The sequence below is a fragment of the Acomys russatus genome, chromosome 22 (assembly GCF_903995435.1).
Source record: "Acomys russatus chromosome 22, mAcoRus1.1, whole genome shotgun sequence".
NCBI lineage: Eukaryota > Metazoa > Chordata > Mammalia > Rodentia > Muridae > Acomys > Acomys russatus.
The window spans coordinates 36251777-36269944 of record NC_067158.1 but is presented as its reverse complement, the minus strand read 5'-3'; the positions used below and the strand labels follow the sequence as shown (position 1 = coordinate 36269944).

The following is an 18168-nucleotide window of genomic DNA, read 5'->3' as shown; positions in this document are numbered from 1 at the left end:
CTCCCCCGCAATCCTCCCTCCTCTCTTTCCCCTCTTCCCTTTCCTCCATCATTGTTTGGAGCCTCTGAGATCTGAAACAAGGCTCTCCTCTCCTCACAAAACTCCTTAGAGCTAGAATCAGACCCGGGAAAGACAATAAGATGAAGTGGTTCCCACAGTGCTGTGCCTCCTGACATGGCCTGGGCCCAAGGCAGTTTCAGGATAATGTAATATGCATTTCTTTCAAGCGTGGAGGAAGCACCAGACTGTGTGTGGGTTTCCTCCTTTGTTGGAAGGTTTTTTAATATAAATTCAATGTCTTGAATAGGACTTCTTAGGGTATCTGGCTTTTTGTTTTTGCTTTTGTTTTTTCCTGGAATGAGATTTACCAGTTTGTGTTTGTCGAGGGATGTGTATGCTTCATCTGTTTTTTGAGTGTTTCACTCCCACAGTTAGTTATTCACAATTTTCCTTTGTGTGACCTTGGTACATAGAGGATCCTTTTTCCCCTGATTATTTTCACTTGGGTATTGTGAACTCTGCTGGCCCAGCTCTAAACTGCTTTCAGCTTTGGTTGTGCTTGGCCGTTTAATTTTTAAAGCCCTTTTTATAAGAGAGAGGGGAGATGGCTGGGGGTTCATATAGCTTGCAGTACCTCATACTGCAGGTATGAAGAAGCATGGAGTTTGGTCAACAACTGTTGCGTGACCCCAACCAAGTTTCTTAAACTCCCCAGGCCTCAGTTGCCCAGAGCATCAGGTATGGTAAGGCCTAGCCCACAAGTGGTGGAGAAAACTAAGAAAAGAAAATATGTGTTCCATGTAGTGGTAATCCCTCTAATGCTAGCTTAGGGGGGCTGAGGTAGAGGAACCTCAAGTTCAATTCCAGTGAAAACTACACCTTTCTGGCCCTCCCCCCCAAAAAAGATTCCACACCAAGCATTTGGAACAACATTAGGTACATGGCACCTACGGGAAAAAAAAAATCACAAAACTGAGCTTTGACCTGGGGGTTTGGAATGTAGCTAGTGGTAGAGCATTTTCATACCATGGACAGGAACCTGCATTTGATCACACGCATACATACATACACACAGACACACACACATGCGCGCGCGCACCTCACCGAACACTTCCCTACACTTATCCCCAGCATGTCGTCAGATTTGATGGAGATGGAGCCTAAGAATTAAAATCAGAATTTGCATATCTGAAATTTTGTCAGAAGGAGATGCTGGAGTTGGTACGTGGAATTATGGCTCCACTCTAAGGCGGTGCCTCACACTTGCTCCTGGAACTGTCAAGGTGAGGGAACATTCGAACAGAGACTAAAGGAACAGGCCTCCTCTAGGCAGAGCCTCTAAGTAGGATCAGCCAAAGGCAGCTGGACATGGCATGCCTGTCATCTCAGCACACGGAAGGCTGATACGGAGTTGCCACGAGTTTGGGACCAGCCTGGGCAACATAGTGAACGCCAGACAGTTGTCTCAAACAATACAAAACAACCAATGAAAGGGTGCCCTTTGGTGGGAAAGGCCCTGGCTACGGGTTTCTCAGGCAGAGATGCCTACACAAGAGGGAGCCATGTTTAACAAATCTGCTGCTGAGGTAGTCGTAATGCCCACTGGTGGTGAGGAGCTCTGACCCCAGCAAAAGGGGTGTTCACAGGACCCTCCCCACTCTGTGTACTCAGACTGCTGTGAAACAACTCTATCTCCAACTAAGTGAGGTCATGAGGCCACCCTCCCCGGTGAACCTGAGACCTGAGTTCATCTAGGAGCAGCCAGGAGCCCACCTGGATGAGGTGGAGCACCATAGAACAGGAAATGTACCACATGATCCTAGGCAAGTTCTCCTTCAAGTGAGGAAAGCAATGATCCCTCACCTCTGGGGTGGAGGGGGCAATCAGATAAAAATATACATGTAGGGCTGTAGAGATGGCTCAGATGTTAAGGCCACTGGCTGTTCTTCTAGAGGACCATGGTTCAATTCCCAGCACCCACGTGGGAGCTCACAACTGTATGTAACTCCCATTCTAGGGAATCCAACACCCCCACACAGACATACATGCAAACAAAAAAATGCACATAAAAAATAAAGAGGAATCATGTACTTCCTGAAAACAGAAGACTCCCCTAGGATTCAGCTGTGGCGCCATTAGCATCTTCCTCTAGGTTAAGAACAATAATAACTAATGGTTGAGAAAAGGCATTTGTGCCACGGAATATTCTAGATATGCATTAGCGCAATTTCTCCTTGCAATGGCCCTGTAAGGTGGGCACCCCATCACTCCCGTCCAACAGAAGACGACACTGAACCCAAGGTCACCACACAGTTAAAAATAATGGCAGAAGCCAAGGACTTTAGCAGCCTGCCCCTAACTACTACTCTTTGGGCTATGCCACCTACCTTTCTGGAAGCCTTGGATAGGTTTCTCCTGTGTTTCAGAGTTCTAGGTCTAACAAAGAATGTTCCCACTGGTCTCCCCACCTGCCTTGTGGGGGAGAGTGTTTCTAGGGTTCCCTCCAGGTGTGTCTTCCCTCTTCCGAGGACAGCAACTCTTAGGGTTCTCCTTTACAGATGCTGGAGTGGGGAGAGCCTAAGAAGGGTTACCGTGGCAAGCTTACCCTGAGCTTGACACCTGAAGACCCTAGGTGTCCTTCTCATAAGGGTCTCGGTATCACGCAGTTCAGGGCTTCTTAAATGAAGCCACCAAACAGAGAAATAAGCCCTCAGATGCCAAGGGCTCAGAGCCTGGGTGACCCCAAATGTACTTCCATCCATCACAGCTTGTTGGAGGAGGACCAGAAGGCCCAGAGAGCCGTAGAGGTAGAGGCACTCCGCCAGGAGCACCGGAAGGAGATGCAGGCCATGGTGGCAGATTTCAGTGGTGCCCAGGCCCGACTCCAGGCCCGGCTGGCTGCTCTGGAAGCTGAGTGAGCAAGGCCTCGGGCCCAGGTGGGGAGGGACTAGCGGGTACCATTTTGGGAAGTGACCTCATATCCCTAGATTTTCATGATTTGAGAACTTAGAAGTTGTCTGAGTCCAGAAGCACTTCATTTCCAGGCTGATGGGCATGATTGGCTATCATCCTCCACTTTATTTGATTTTTCTCATTTTTTTAGTTATTTGAAAATTTAATGAATGTATTGATCATATTCATTCCCCTCCCTCATCTCCTTCTAAGTCCACCCCCCCCTTTCCTACTCACCCAACTTTCTGTTCTTATTTTTTAACCCCATCAAGCCTATGTCCTGGCCATGTATGTACCCTTGAATATGCAGCCATGCACTGGAGAAGCAGGGGCGACCTACCAGCCTACACCCCTAAAGAAAACCACTCCTTCTCCCAGCAGCTACCATTTACCAATCATCCCACAGCTGTGTGCGGCATCCACCTCACATCTTCATGCTGAGATTTTGTGCTGTTGAACTTGTACAGGTCTCATGGGTGGTGTCACCACCGTGAGCTCATTTGTGCAACTGCTCTGCTGTGTCATAAACAGGCTTTTCCTTGTAGCCATCCACCAGCCCTGACACTTACAATCTCTCTGCCCCCTCTTCTGCAATGATTCCCAAGAAAGGGATATAGCAATCTTTCCTTCCTTTTCCCCTTTAATTGAAAATACTTCTTGCATAATATACACGATTACCATTTCCCCTCCCTCGGTTCCTCCTCGTTTCTCCTCACACCCTCGCCCATCCAGATCTGGCCCCTTTCTGCCTCTCATTAGAAAACAAACAGGCTTCTAAGGTGAAATAAGCAAATGTAATGTAGCATAATATGATTAAAAAAAAAAAAACAAAGTCTAACATATTGGAACAGGTCAAAACAGAAGAACCCAAGAAAAGTCACAAGAAAAAGATATAGACACAGAGACCCACTTGTTTGCACAATCAAGAATCCCATAAAAACACTAAACTAGAAGCCAGATATATATATATATATATATATATATATATATATATATATATATATATATATATATATATATAGAGAGAGAGAGAGAGAGAGAGAGAGAGAGAGAGAGAGAGAGAGAGAGAGATGTAAAGGTCCTATAGGGCAAAAAAATGGAGAGAAAATACGTAGATAAAACTAAAAATTAAGGTAGAAAAAACAGGGAAAGCTCTAACACATTATGAGACAAGAAGCCTCCAAATATGCCACTGAATTCGTTTTCTGTTGGCCATCTCTTCTGGGAAGTCTACCTATTCTTAAGAGTAGTTTGTTTTCCCAGTAAGACTCTCTTGGAGAAAACTAAATTTTGTTTGCAAGTGGTTATCCATTGGAGATAGCTTCTGGGTTAGTAATGGGGCAAGTGCCCACTTCTCCTTTCAGCTCTAGGACACCATCTGGTGCAGACCTGTGTGGGCCCGGTGCATGCTACCCCAGTCTCTGTGAGCACTGATCTTGTTGATTTAGAGGACCTTGTTTTCCTGGTGTCTTCCATTCCTCTGGCTCTTACAATTATTTATTTATTTATTTTTGGTTTTTTGAGACATGGTTTCTCTGTGTAGCCTTGGCTGTCCTGGACTCACTTTGTAAACCAGGCTGGCCTCCAACTTACAGATACCCACCTGCCTCTGCTTCCCAAGTGCTGAGATTAAAGGCACACACCACCACCACCCAGCTTGGCTCTTACAATCTTTCAGCCTTCTCTTCTGCAGGTTTTACTGAGCCTGGAGGGGACTTGATGGAGACATCCCATTTAGGGCTAAGTGTTCAAAGGTCTATCACTCTGTAAAATATCTGGCTTGCCTCTATGTTTTTATTTCTATATGCTGTAGGAAGCTTCTCTGATGATGGCTGAACAAGACACTGATTTTTTTATGTCTTTGTATTTATTTATAATTTATTCATATTATATCCCAATTGTTATTCCCTTGCTCATATCTTCCAGTTCCTACACTCCTTCCCTCTTCTGCCCTATTCCCCTCTTCTGGCAGAGGGGGCCTTCCTCCCTACCATTTGACCACAGCCTATCAGGTCTCATCAGGATAGCCTGCATCCACTTACTCTGTGTCTACTGGACTTCCCCATAAAGGGGAAGTGATGAAATAGGGAGCACCGGGCTTCATGTCAGAGGCAGTCTCCACTCTCCCCTCAACCATGGAGAAGGAGCTGTCCATTGGCTAAATCTGAATAGGGGGTTTAGGTTTACTGCATGTATTGTCCTTGGTTGGTACAACAGTCACCCCTGGGTCCAGATCATCTGTTGGCCTTGATGGTCTCCTTGTGGGGCTCCAAAACCCTCTGGGTCCTTCCATCCCCCCATTCTTCCATGCTACTCTGAGAGCTCTGTCCAGAGTCCAGCTGCAAGTCCCAGCATCTGTCCTGATCTCCCACGGGGTGAAGTCTCTCAGAAGAGATCTATATTGGGCTAATGTCCACTTATAAGTGAGTATATACCATACATGTCTTTCTGAGTCTGGGTTACCTCACTCAGGATGATCATTTCTAGTTCCATCCATTTGTCTGCAAATTTCAGGATTTCCTTGTTTTTAATAGCTGAGTAGTATTCCACTGTGTAAATGTACCACAGTCTCTTTATCCATTCTTCGGTTGAGGGACATCTAGGTTGTTTCCAGATGTACTTGTATGGTGGAGCATCTTTCGGGTATAACACCCAGAGTGGTATAGCTGGGTCTTGCAGTAACACTATTCCCAGTTTTCTGAAAAAGTGCCAGATTGATTTCCAAAGTGGTTGCACAAGATTGCATGCCCACCAGCAATGGAGTGTTCCCCTTTCTCCACACCCTTATCAGAATGTGCTGTCACTTGAAATTTTGATCTTAGCCATTCTGGTAGGTGTAAGATGAAATTTCAGAATTGTTTTGATTTGCATTTCCCTGGTGATGAGAGATGTTGAACATTTCTTTAAGTGTTTCTTGGCCATTCAGTGTTCCTCTGTTGAGAATTCTCTGTTTAGCTCTATGCTCTATTTTTAAATAGGATTTTTTGATTTGGTGGTATTTAATTTTTTGGGTTCTTTATATATTTTGGATATTAGCCCTTTGTCAGACATAGGGTTGGTGAAGATCTTTTCCCAGTCTGTAGGCTGTCACTTTGTTCTTTTGATAGTGTCCTTTGCCTTGCAGTAGCTTTTGAGTTTCATGAGGTCCCATTTATGAACTGTTGACCTTAAAGCCTGAGCTATTGGAGCTCTCTGTTCAGGAAGTTTTCCTGTGCCAATGAGTTCAAGGCTCTTCCCTACCTTTTCTTCTAATAGATTTAGTATGTCTAGTTTTATATTGAGGTCTTTAATCCACTTTAACTTTAGTTTTGTGCAGAGCGATAAATGTGGATCAATTTGTCCTGAGTTTGATTATTTCCAGCCATCTATTCCTCTTGAGTGTTTCTACTTCTTTTTGTTCTAGAATTTTCAGGTGTGCTGTTGTTAGTATAGGGTCCCTCCAATTTCTCTTAGCACTACTTTCATTGTGTCCCAAAAGTTTGGGTATGTTGTGCCTTCATATTCATTGAATTTTAGAAAGTCTTTCTCTTTTATTTTGTCCCTGAACCAGAGGTCATTGAGTAGAGTGTTGTTCAGTGTCCATGAGTTTCTAGACTTTCTCTTGTTTCTGTTGTTATTGACTTCCAGTTTTAATCCATGGTGGTCTGATAAGATGCAAGGGGTTATTTTGATCTTCTTGTATCTGTTGAGATTTGCTTTGTGACCAAGTATACGGTCTGTTGTCAAGAGCATTCGGTGAGGTGCTGAGAAAAAGGTATATTCTTTTGTGTTTGGGTGAAATGTTCTGTAGATATGTTAGGTACATTTAATTAATGACATATATTAGTTTCATTATTTCTCCATTTAATTTCTGTCTCAATAAGCTATCTATTGTGTAGAGTAGGGGCATTGAATTCTCCCATTATTAATGTGTAGGGCCCGATGTGTGATTTAAGCTTTAGTAATGTTTCTTTTACGAATGTGGGTGCTCCTGAATTTGGGGCATAGATGTTCAGGATTGAGACGTCATCTTGGCAGATTTTTTCTTTGATAAGTATAAAGTGTCCCTCCCGATCTCTTTTGATTAGTTTTGGTTAAAAGGCTATTTTATTAGATACCAGAATGGCTACTCCACCTTGCTTCTTGGGTTCATTTTCTTGGAAGACCCTTTTCAAGTCATTTACTCTGATGTAACATCTATCTTTATTGCTGAGGTGTTTCTTGTATGCAGAATGATGGGCCCTGTTTTTGTATCCATTCTGTTAGCCTGTGTGTCTTTTTAATGGTGAATTGAGGCCATTGATGTTGAGAGATATGACCAGTAGTTGTTAATTCCTGTTTTGATGTTGGTGGTAGTAGTGTGTGTGTGTGTGTTTCCTTTCTTTTGGTTTTGTGGATGTGAGGTTATTTTTTTCCTGTTTTCCCTGGGTGTAGGTAGCCTCTTTGGGTTGGAGTTTTCCTTCTAGTATCTTCTTAGTGCTCAATTTGTGACTGTTTAAACTTAGTTTTGTCATAGAATATCTTATTTTCTCCATCTGTGGTGACTGAAAGTTTTGCTCAGTATAGCAGTCCGAGTTGGCATCTGGATTTCATAGTCTCTGTTGAGAAGTCAGGTGTAATTCTGATAGGTTTGCCTTTATATGTGACTTGGCTTTTTTCTCTTGCAGTTTTTTAACATTCTTTGTTCTGTACATTTAGTGCTTTGGTTATTATGTGGCAGGAGGATGTTCTTTTATGGTCTAATCTATTTGGAGTTCTGTAGGCTTCTTGTATATTTATGGCCATTTTTTTTCCTTTGGGTTGGGGAAGTTTTCTGTGATTTTGCTGAAAATGTTTTCTGGGCCATGGCACTTGGAGTCTTCTCTTATATTCCTATTAATCTTTTTTTTTTTTAATTTTTAAATTTTTAATTTTAACTTCAACTGTATCATCTACACTAGAGCTTCTCTCTCTTGTATTTGTTGGTGTTGCTTTTATCTGCAGTTCCTGTTCTCTTCTCTAGGCTTTCCAACTCCAGGATTGCCTCAGATTGGGTTTTCTTTGTTACATATACGTCCCTTTTTAGGTCTTGAATAATTTTATTTCTCCCATTTGATTGTATTTTCCTGTAATTCTTTAGAGGATTTATTCAATTCCTTCATCTGGTGGAATGTATTTTCCTCTATTTCTTTGATTTATTTTCCTCCTTCAAAGGCTTCTATCATTTTCATTGCCTCAGATTTAAAATCATCTTGTGTTTCGGGAGTGTTAGTACCTCCAGGGCTTGCTGCGGTAGGACTGCTGGTTTCCGGTGGTGCCATATCGCTCTGAGTTCTGTTGGATTTGTTCTTGTGCTGGACTCTATCCACCTGGTTTTCTCTGGTGTTAGCAAGCCTAGAGGTCCCTCCAATGGGGTCACTGTCTGTGTCTCACATTGGCCAGGCATGTCGGGAACAGGCAAAGAGAGCTCTAAGTCAAAGGCTGTTTGCTAGGGCTCCCCAGAAGCCTCCTCAACGATGGTGGACAATGGGTTTTGGGGATTGTGTCCAGCACAGCTCTACTGGGTTCATTGTCTGGGACCCAGATAGGCCAGGCCAGAAAGGAGCAAGCAAAGAGAGATCCAAGCCCAAAGCTGTTTGGGTGTCCCACAATCCTTCTCGGGATGGCAGCTAATGTGGGCTGTGGCCTGCGCCCGACTCAGCTCTGCTTGTTTGCTCTCTGTGACACAGATGGACCAACCCAGAAAGGAGCAGAGAGCAAGGCACTGATTTATGAGTATAGTAAAATGTCATTAGGAATCATTTGTTGATACTTTTTGTTTTTTATAACAGTACTATTTGGTTTTACCTTAGATCCCTAGGCTATCTAGTCTCAGGTTCTTAACCTAAGCAGTGTTTGGTATGGGTTCCATCTCATGGAGTGGGAATGGGCCTCAAGGCAAGTCATATATTGTTGGTTACTCCCACGAGCTTTGTACCACCAGTGCACTAGTGTATCTTAGAATCAGGACACCATTGTAGATAAAGATTTGTGACTGGATTGGTGTTTGTTTCTCCACTGGTAGCACGCAGAGATGAAAGCTCTATGTAGGCACCAACTTAACCTCTCCATGTTCAATGAGTTGTGTGTGTGTTGTCTTCAGCATAGACTCGAAGAAACTGCTGGGAGCGATAGCACATGGAGGCAGATGCAGTTGGGGTTTCTGTAAATTCCAAGCTAGCCTGGTCTAAATGGTAAGGCTAGCCTGAGCTATGTAGTGAGACCCTGTCTCAAATGCAACACTACCCTCCTCTCCCCAAAAAGACAAATGAACTTTGGCTCCAGGAGAAATAGTATAGTCAATCAGGCCTTGCCGTCAAGTTTGTGCAGAGCAACTCTAGCAGTCTCTTATTCTCTGCACTTTGACTAGCTGTGTGTCTCTGCAAATAGAAACTTTTCTAATGTGAGTTGAAGAGTGCATTGCTCTCTAAAGATTTATTTTTATTTCTGTGTGTGTGTGTTTGGGTAAATGTATGCTACCCATACAAGATAGTACCCTGGAGGGCCAGAAGCTTTCTCCTACATGCTGAGTGACAGTGGAACTAAAAGAAGGGATGGTTGACAAGGAGACCAGTTAGGAAGTGATGTAATGATCCAGGCCAACAGGGAAAACATCTCCAAGGTTATACAGTAGGAAGTGAATTTAAGAGCCTGTGTTTTTAAAACCAGTCTTGACCCAAAACAGTTACAGTATGTCTTGCCCAAAGTCACATGCCTGTAATCCTCAAGAGGGGACTGGGACAAGAGGATTGCAATTCAAAGCCAGCAAGGACTGTCAAATGAGTTCATAGGCAGTGTAGTGAGATCATATCTCAGAATAAAAAGTAAAAAACTAAAATAAAACACCAGGGCTTTAGCTCAGTGGTAGTGTGCCTACTCATGGTGTTTAATCCCCAGTACTGAAAGAAAAGCTGCAGTAAAATGGATTAACGGAGTTCCATCTGGTGGGCATTTGCCATGTGCCTATCACACTTGTACCAATCAACCTTTACTTCATAGACTCGAAGAAACTGCTGGGAGCGATAGCACATGGAGGCAGATGCAGTTGGGGTTTCTGTAAATTCCAAGCTAGCCTGGTCTAAATGGTAAGGCTAGCCTGAGCTATGTAGTGAGACCCTGTCTCAAATGCAACACTACCCTCCTCTCCCCAAAAAGACAAATGAACTTTGGCTCCAGGAGAAATAGTATAGTCAATGAGGCAAAAAGTAGCTAAAAAGTAGCAGAGCCAGGATTAGAAGAGGGGGCAAAGTTTCACACTCCAAAGTCCTCACTTGCTATGAGTAGCCATCAACATTATCTGTCCCCATCACCATCCTGCCTCACTTCCTGTATGGCTGCATCTGAAAGGGCTTCTTGACTCCAAGACCATGCGTATGCTCCCCGCAGATGGGCACCTGGGGACCCTGCAGGCCTAGGGCCCGGGTAGTGCTCTTATTCCAAAACCAGGCCTTGCCCCAAAAGACAGGCTGCATGCAAAAAATATGTGAACACTCTTTAGTTCTGAAGTCGGGAAGTGACAGGAACCAGCCCAGAAGGGTGGCCACAGTAGCACACAGGCTCCCACGTGCCTGCTGAGGAATCTCTGTAGAAGGGCTGACTGCATACTTTGAACAGGCTAAAAGATTCTGGGGAGAAGCCAGGAAAAGGAACTTCACGGCCTGAAGATCTGCAGCTCATCAGCCGCCTGCAGACACGCCTGAAGGAGCGAGAGGACATCATCAGGCAGCTCACGGTGAGGCCTAGGCCAGGAGGGGAGGTACTGCCCAGCATGCGCAGTAAAGATGCTTGCTTTGAACCTGGCATTTCAATAGCTGCTTAAAATGATGCCTGTCAGTCCATTATTTCCCCTACCAAAAAAAGAAATACAGGAAAAGAAAAAAAGCCATTCTAACCCCAAGTTGAACAGCCTTTGCTCGATGCCAATTCTGTTTTTAACCTACAGGGTTTGATTAAAAACCTATTTACTTACCTTAGAATTTTAATAGAACCATTCAAACTTAACATTGTTGATCTTCCTTTTAAGACCAAGCACCCATTTCTAGTTAGCAAACCTATTCCCTAGACCCCCTTGAAGAATTATTTCTAACACATTTGATTCTGTACCTCAAAACCATCAAGACTTGATGCTCGCTTCTTTAGGGATGTGTCTCCCCTTGGTCTGTCTGTGACTCAGAATTATATTAATAAGGAATAACTGCTCCTTTGCTAAGTATAGGAAGATATTAGTTATGATTTTCTTTTTAAAATATTTGTGTGTGTGTGTGTGTATGTGTGTGTGTGTGTGTATACATATCTACCACATGTATACAGGTGCCTTTAGAGGCCAGAATATGGTGCCGGACCCACTGGAGCTTGAGTTACAGTCACTTGTGAACTGTCTGATTATAAGCACTAGGCATTGAACTTGGGTCTTCTGGGAGAGCAGTAGATGCTCTTAGCAATTGCACTATCTCCAGCCCCAGTTATGATGATCTTAAAAGAATAATTCCTCAAGTTGAGAATGCTTGTTGATCTTGCAGAGGCCCAGGTTCAGTTCTCCACACCCGCATGGTGGTTCAGTCGTTCGCACCACACAAATCAAGTGTGGTAGCACATGCCTAAAATTACTCCCATTAGGAGTCAGAAACAGATCTGAAATTCAAGTCCACATTCATCTTTGGCCAAATAGTGTGTTTGACCCTGTTTCAAACAAAGGCAAGGGAGAGAAAGGTTGAAGTTTTTTGAATATGGCGAGGGGTTGTCTTTGCTTAATTATTTTAACTTTTGTCCTAGATTTTAGTTTCAGGTGCTCAGGATAGTTTTGTTTTGTTTTGATTTTGTTTGCATGGCCTTTCCTTCACTGGTACTATGAGGGTGAAGTACTTCTAGGGGCTCCAGTGACTGGCTGCTTGATTGCTACTCACTCCCCTACCCCCCTTCTCCAGGGCTTTCCTGTCTTCCACCCTTCCACCATCTGGACAAAACCAGCAGCCCATACCTAAGCTCTCTAAGACTTGGTTGCCTTGTTTTTCCAGGAAGAGAGAAGATTTCACTATGCAGCCTTCCCCAGTGCAATGTCCCATCGGAATCGGTCCTTCTCTTTCAGCCCTCACCCGGGATACTTGACCCCTTCCATGAAGGTAAGCCAATTTTCACACATCACACAATCAGCATTCTTCTCTCCTAAAAGTAGCTGCAGCATATTGATGGGCTAGTGGACGTTCAGTGGAATATTCCCTGAGAAAAAAACGACAGGAAAGCCAGGCATGGTGGTGCATGCCTTTAACCCCAGCACTCCGGGAGGCAGAGGCAGGCGTATCTGAGTTTGAGGCCAGCCTGGTCTACAAAACGAGTCCAGGACAGCCAAGGCTAAACAGAAAAACCCTGTCACAAAACTAAAACAAAAGACCCAGGAGAAGTAGCACACAGTACTGAGAAGAGTATGTGTGGTGTGTATTTTCTATCCACCTATTTCCTAAAGAAAAAAAAAAAAAAAAAAAAGTGTCACTATTAATAGTCCCTCCATGCAGATAAAGGGGGAAAGTAGGATATTCTCCCCCATCATCTCCCCATAATATTTGTGGATTTTGTAACGGTAATGTGCATATTCATAACAGCTCTCTCATCTCCTATCACATGATCCCTAAAGTTGAAAAGAATCAGTATTTTACAGCCCACAGAGTAACAAACATACACTGAGTGAAGCTGAAAAGGTCTCAGTCGTGGTTTTTAGTTGATGCCTCTCATGCAGCAATGTAACTTGCACTCTAGAGGCTAATGAAGATGAAGATGAGGCAGGGCCAGCCCATGCTACTATAAGGTCTCTAAAATATTTTTTAAATTATAAAACATGTCTTTCCCCAAGTTTCCGATAGAGATCATAGATCTGTGTTTTGGGTTTGTTTTCATTTAGGCTGCAAAATAAGGGTTGAGGAAAAAAATGGTTTGAAGGGCAAGGGACTTAGCTCAGTGGAAGAGCAATTGTCTGGCAGGCTCAAAGCCCTGGATCCCATTCCCAGCGCTGCAATAAAATGATTAATTCACTGTGTGGTTCAGGCTGGCCTTGAACTCAGAGATCTGCCTGCCTCTGCTTCCTGGTGTGTGGTAATATGCCTGCGCCCACATAATATTTAAAACAATATAGAAGCATATAAGTAGGAGTGTTATCTCTTTTGTCATTTGGGTTGGGTGAACCTGTTTGCATTAATAATGTTCTTTCCGGGGCAGCACTAACAGCTCTCCTCTAACACAAACAGAAAAAGAAGATGGAAGAAGTGCCCAGCAGAGTGGTCAGCGTGCCAAACCTTGCCTCCTATGCAAAGAACTTTCTGAGTGGAGACCTGAGCTCCAGGATCAATGCCCCTCCCATAACTAAGTCACCCAGCCTGGACCCAAGCTCCAGCTGTGGCCAGCCTCACAAACCCACCCAGTTACTAGACGGGAAAACTGCCACAAGGTGTGTGTGTGGGGGGGGGGGGTGAAGATGCTACCCTATTTCTCCAAGAGCAGGAAAGAAGTTGGGGTCTTCTCAGGCACCTGCTAAGTATCTGGCATCTGATCTAAAGAGTAGGAGCCCAGCCTTGGAACAGTGACAGTCTAGCCAAATCAGAACACTGGTGATACAAACTGTTGTGATTTTGGTGCCAGACTTTTAAAAGGACTAATTTTTTTGTGGAATTAATTTAAGATCTATATTCCAAATCCACTTTTTCTTAGCTGTGTGGTCTAGGATCGGTGACCTCCACAGCTCCCTGTATTCCTGTCTTTAAATTGAGTACAGCGCCTACCTGATCAGACTGGTGTGACTACACGAATTAAGCCCTAAACTGTTCCTACCCTTGTGTGCTTTAGCTTCCGCTGCTTCTCAGTGTGGATTTGGTATTACTGGGGCAGTTAGAGTGTCTTAACGAGTCTGGCTGAGTGTGAGTGATGCTCTTTGATGCACCTTTATTATTTCCCCCTGTGGCATGCTTCCCTTCCAGAGGCCTGTGTGGGTTCACCTTTGCTTACTACTTTTCCTTATCAAGCCACTGACTCAAAGGGCATGGTTTAAATTCTGAGCTTGAGGTTTACATTAAAAAAGGGCCTCTTCAGCCAGGTGGTGGTATACACCTTTTATCCCAGCACTTGGGAGGCAGAGGCAGGCAGATCACTGTGAGTTCAAGGCCAGCCTGGTGAGTCAAGGCTACACAGAGAAACCCTGTCTCAAAAAAAACAAAAGAAAGAAAGAAAGAAAGAAAGAAAGAAAGAAAGAAAGAGAGAGGACATCCTCAAAATGCTCTGGTTACAGGAGCTCTCTGCATGCCAAGCTGCCTCTAGCTGTTTAGAATGGAGGGGAGGCAGAGCTCTCCACCATTGAGCCAGAAGGAATCACTTGCCACCCCTGAATGAATGCAGCCCTTGGCATCCTGTCTGGGAAAAGGTCTAGAGCAAAGCACACCAGTTTGGCAGCTCCTGGCTCTCATTGATAGGCACCTCTTTTTCAAGCTATTGTGTGTATGTGGGGGGGGGGGTTGTTTGTTAATTACAGTATTTAGGGTCAGGTGCAGTGGTACATGCCTTTAATCCCAGCTCTCGAGGCAGAGACAGGTGAATCTCTAAGTTCTATCAGTATACATGTACATTCTAGAACAGCAAGAGCAACAAAGTGAGACCCTATCTGGGGGGAAAAAAAAAACAACCAAAGTTACATTATTTATTGGGGCACGCATAACATCCTACCACATGTTAAGGTCAGAGGCCCACTTTTTGGAAGTTTGTTCTTTCCTTTTACCATGTGGGTCCCATGACTCAAACTCAGGTCCTCAGACTTGGGATATGAACTTCACAAATACAGACTAGGCGACAGTTTCATTGCTTGCTCCTCCTTCTTTTGATTCATTAGGCAAATTTCATAGCCTCATTAAAATGCTCACAAGTAATATTCTATAGAAAATTCACGTGGGAACATCGTGTTAACTATTTTTTTAAGTTTTTAAAAATTTAGCTGATTTTGCTTCAAATGGGTGATGAGTACTACAAAATGCATCTCATTAGTATTAGAACCACCCAGGGGTCAGTGAAAGAATGGTGCACCACTGGTGGGTACACAGCCAGGCACTCCCTCCCACTCATCCTTCACTACCCATTTCCAGCTCCCAACACGGGTGGTCATGGCCTAGTGTCTTTTGAAGGAATGACAAGCACTTAGTTTCTCCTGGAAAAATGGCACAGTACCCTCCCCCCTTTTTTTCTGAATAAGTTTCAAAACCATGTAAAAATGTCCTTTGATTTTAGGGCACAAGATGGGGAATCAACCCAACCCAAAGAAGGCCCACAGAAGCAAGGCTCTCCACACCAGGAATGGTTCACCAAGTACTTCTCATTCTAAGCTGATCTCTTCTGTCCCTTCCAAGGAGGACATTAGAAAATCATTTCACCATCTGAAGGAATAGATTACAATCACCCAACCAGGTAACTAGCTGGTGACAACTTAGATGTGATAGCTAAAACAAAGTGTGGCATTAACATTCCAGTTTCATTGTGACACCTGCTTATTTAATAATTCTTATAGTTAAAGCTGAACAAGCCAGTTATTAAAAAGCACCCCCTAGGAAAATATTAATCTCTGATGACCAAGTTACTCATTGTATTTCTAGTGCCTGTAATGTCACACTCTACTTGGTGGGATATCAGAATTATGACTGCCATGATCTGCTTTAAAAGTGTTTTCATCTTTTCTTGGTCATCACCAAAGAGTTATGCTATATATTTCCTTATATGTGTGTGTGCATATATATATATATATACATAAAATAATTCCAAAATGTACATCTAACCTCATTACGAAGAGGAATAAAATGAAGTCCAATATAAACGAAAGCCAATGAAAACAGAACAAGCAAAAAACCACCAAACCTACCAGAAATGGACTGCAGCATGCTTGGATTGCACGTCTTAACTTCCAAGGTCTGGCACAGGCCACAGTCTACAGAGGGACACCACCTACCTCAAAAGGGACTTCACAAGAGTAAGCAGCAACTTGTAGGTACAGCCATCAAGCCTGAATTGGAATGCTCAGTGAGCAACTGTGCCTCACCTGTCACACAGCTCAACTTCAATGAGCACTGTGCATAGTCTTCTGTGAAGGCTTCTAGACTCTTCTTTGATGTTGAAGATTACTGGACCCCGTTCTTCGCATCTGGGTCACCCATGTGAGATGTATGGCTTCCCCACTGCATGGAGTCCCAGGCAATCAGGGAACTACCCGTGGTGCTGAACTTGCACTCTGTCCTCTATGTCATACCCTCTGACAGATCTGGCACAACTTTTAGAGGGTGGAATCTTTTTCTCTCTGGTGCTGGCCCAGCAAGTGGCTTATCAACAGATGTCAATTCTATGCATTGTCAAATATTTGCTCTTTGAATAAAACTCTAAACAACTGGGCAATAAAAATGGCTGTGGCTTCTAAAATTAGATGAAGACAACTCAGAAACCAAGTTCACATTAAGCTCAATCAGATTGTTTCCAAATAAAATGTAGATAATTACATAGGTGTCTTTAGGAAAATGTAATTAAAACAAGTTAAAAAGCAAAACAATACTATGATCTTTTTTCAGTTAGAATTTGAATACAGGGTCTTGCCCCCCATTGGGGAAGTGTTACACCACTGCCCTACACTCCCAGCCCTGTGATAGATTTTTGTTTTGTTTTTCACATTGGTTCTAAATTTCTAAACACATATTTAAGGTTTGTTGTTTTATGTGAGACAGGGCTTCTCTGTGTAGTCTGTAGCCTTGGCTGTCCAGGAACCCACTCTGTAGACCAGGCTGGCCTGGAACTCAGAGATCTGCTGGCCTCTGCCTCCCAAGTACTGGGACGAAAAGTGTGCACCACCACCACCTGGATGATTATTTTCAAATTTTCTTCTTTCATAGTATTACTAGATGTAGAACCTTGAACGTGCTAGGCCAGTCCTCCCCAACTGAGCTACCTAGCCCACCCCAAGAATCACTTTTTTCTTGCCATTTGGAGACGGGGGTCTCACTGTGTAGAGCAGAACTAACTATAAAGATCAATCATACCTCAAACTCAAGCAATCATCCCACCTCTGCCCCTACCCCAGTGTACCCCCATACCCAGCTAGAACCCACAGACTGTGTGCAGCTCTGGAACACTGATGACTCAGGTCTTTCTGCATTTTTGAATGCATACATTTGTCACCATATTTGGAATGGTACATATTTTTCAGTTCCAACTTTTTGTCTTTCACGCTCAGAATGAGTGCCTACTTTATCCTGAAGACACTGCAATGTTGAGCTGTTCCACTAAAGTTTACAAGCCGGGGTTAATTTACTGACAATAGAGATGCACTATTTGTGGGCTGAGATCAAGATGAGGTGCTAAGCAGGGTGAGAATACATTTTTCATAAATCTTCAGTAGGGGCCTCATCTGCAATAGAGCTGTTTAAGCTTCTTTATAAGGGTCCCAATCCCATTCAAGAGCATGCATCCTTCATTGCTTTGTCACCGCCTACTCCTCATACCTCCTTATATTAAGGCTAAGTATCCCCTATCCCAACTCTTGGGACCAGAAGTGCTTTAGCCTGTTATAGCAGTGGATGGTTAGCACAATGTGCAAGGCCCTGAGTTCAGTTCCCAATAGGATTTTTAAAAATTGTGATATTTTATATAACTTCAGACTTATGCATATACACAAGTTATCTTAAGAATGGGACCCAGGTCTAAACATGATATTCCCCTTTATTTCCCTATCCACCTTAGACCCAGCTTAGTCTTACCTTAGTACACCAGCATTTTTACTTGATGCATCAAGAGGGAGGTTTCCACTTACAGTGTCAGGCTGATAATGGAAAGTTTAGATTTGGAAGCATTTGGATTATGAAATGCCCAGTCTATTTTCCAGTAAGTATTAATTTCTAGTATTTGATAATTAGCAGTGAGCACTGCATTTTACTGGGGGCTTTAAGCAATTGGCTAGAAGCAGCTGTGTTTTGATCTGGGCATTTTCTCAGGACTGCAACTCTTGGAAAGGAGAAACAGGTTGCCTTTCTACCGCCTTCTGCACTCTTTTCTTGCTGCTGAGACCAAATACCTGACAAAAAGAACTCAGAGGTGTTTATCATGGCTCAAAGTTCCGAGGGTTCATCATTCCACCATGGCAGGGAAGGTGTAGGGACAGGGCTGAGGCAGCTGGTCACACTGTCCACATGGGAAGCAGAGTGCAAAGCATGCTGTGAT

At 43.6% G+C, this 18168-nt stretch overlaps 1 protein-coding gene across 1 annotated transcript in view; it reads left to right on the top strand.

The window, feature by feature from the left end:
• The window catches only part of Fam184b (family with sequence similarity 184 member B), a 105293-nt gene extending 89957 nt beyond the window's left edge, over positions 1-15336 (top strand). Inside the window, exons 12-16 of the mRNA XM_051165126.1 lie at positions 2768-2914; positions 10564-10681; positions 11964-12068; positions 13185-13384; positions 15205-15336. Coding sequence (XP_051021083.1) covers positions 2768-2914; positions 10564-10681; positions 11964-12068; positions 13185-13384; positions 15205-15298 — 664 coding nt within the window. The 3' untranslated portion in view covers positions 15299-15336. The remainder of the gene's footprint in view (positions 1-2767; positions 2915-10563; positions 10682-11963; positions 12069-13184; positions 13385-15204) is intronic.
• Positions 15337-18168: the final 2832 nt, after the last annotated feature.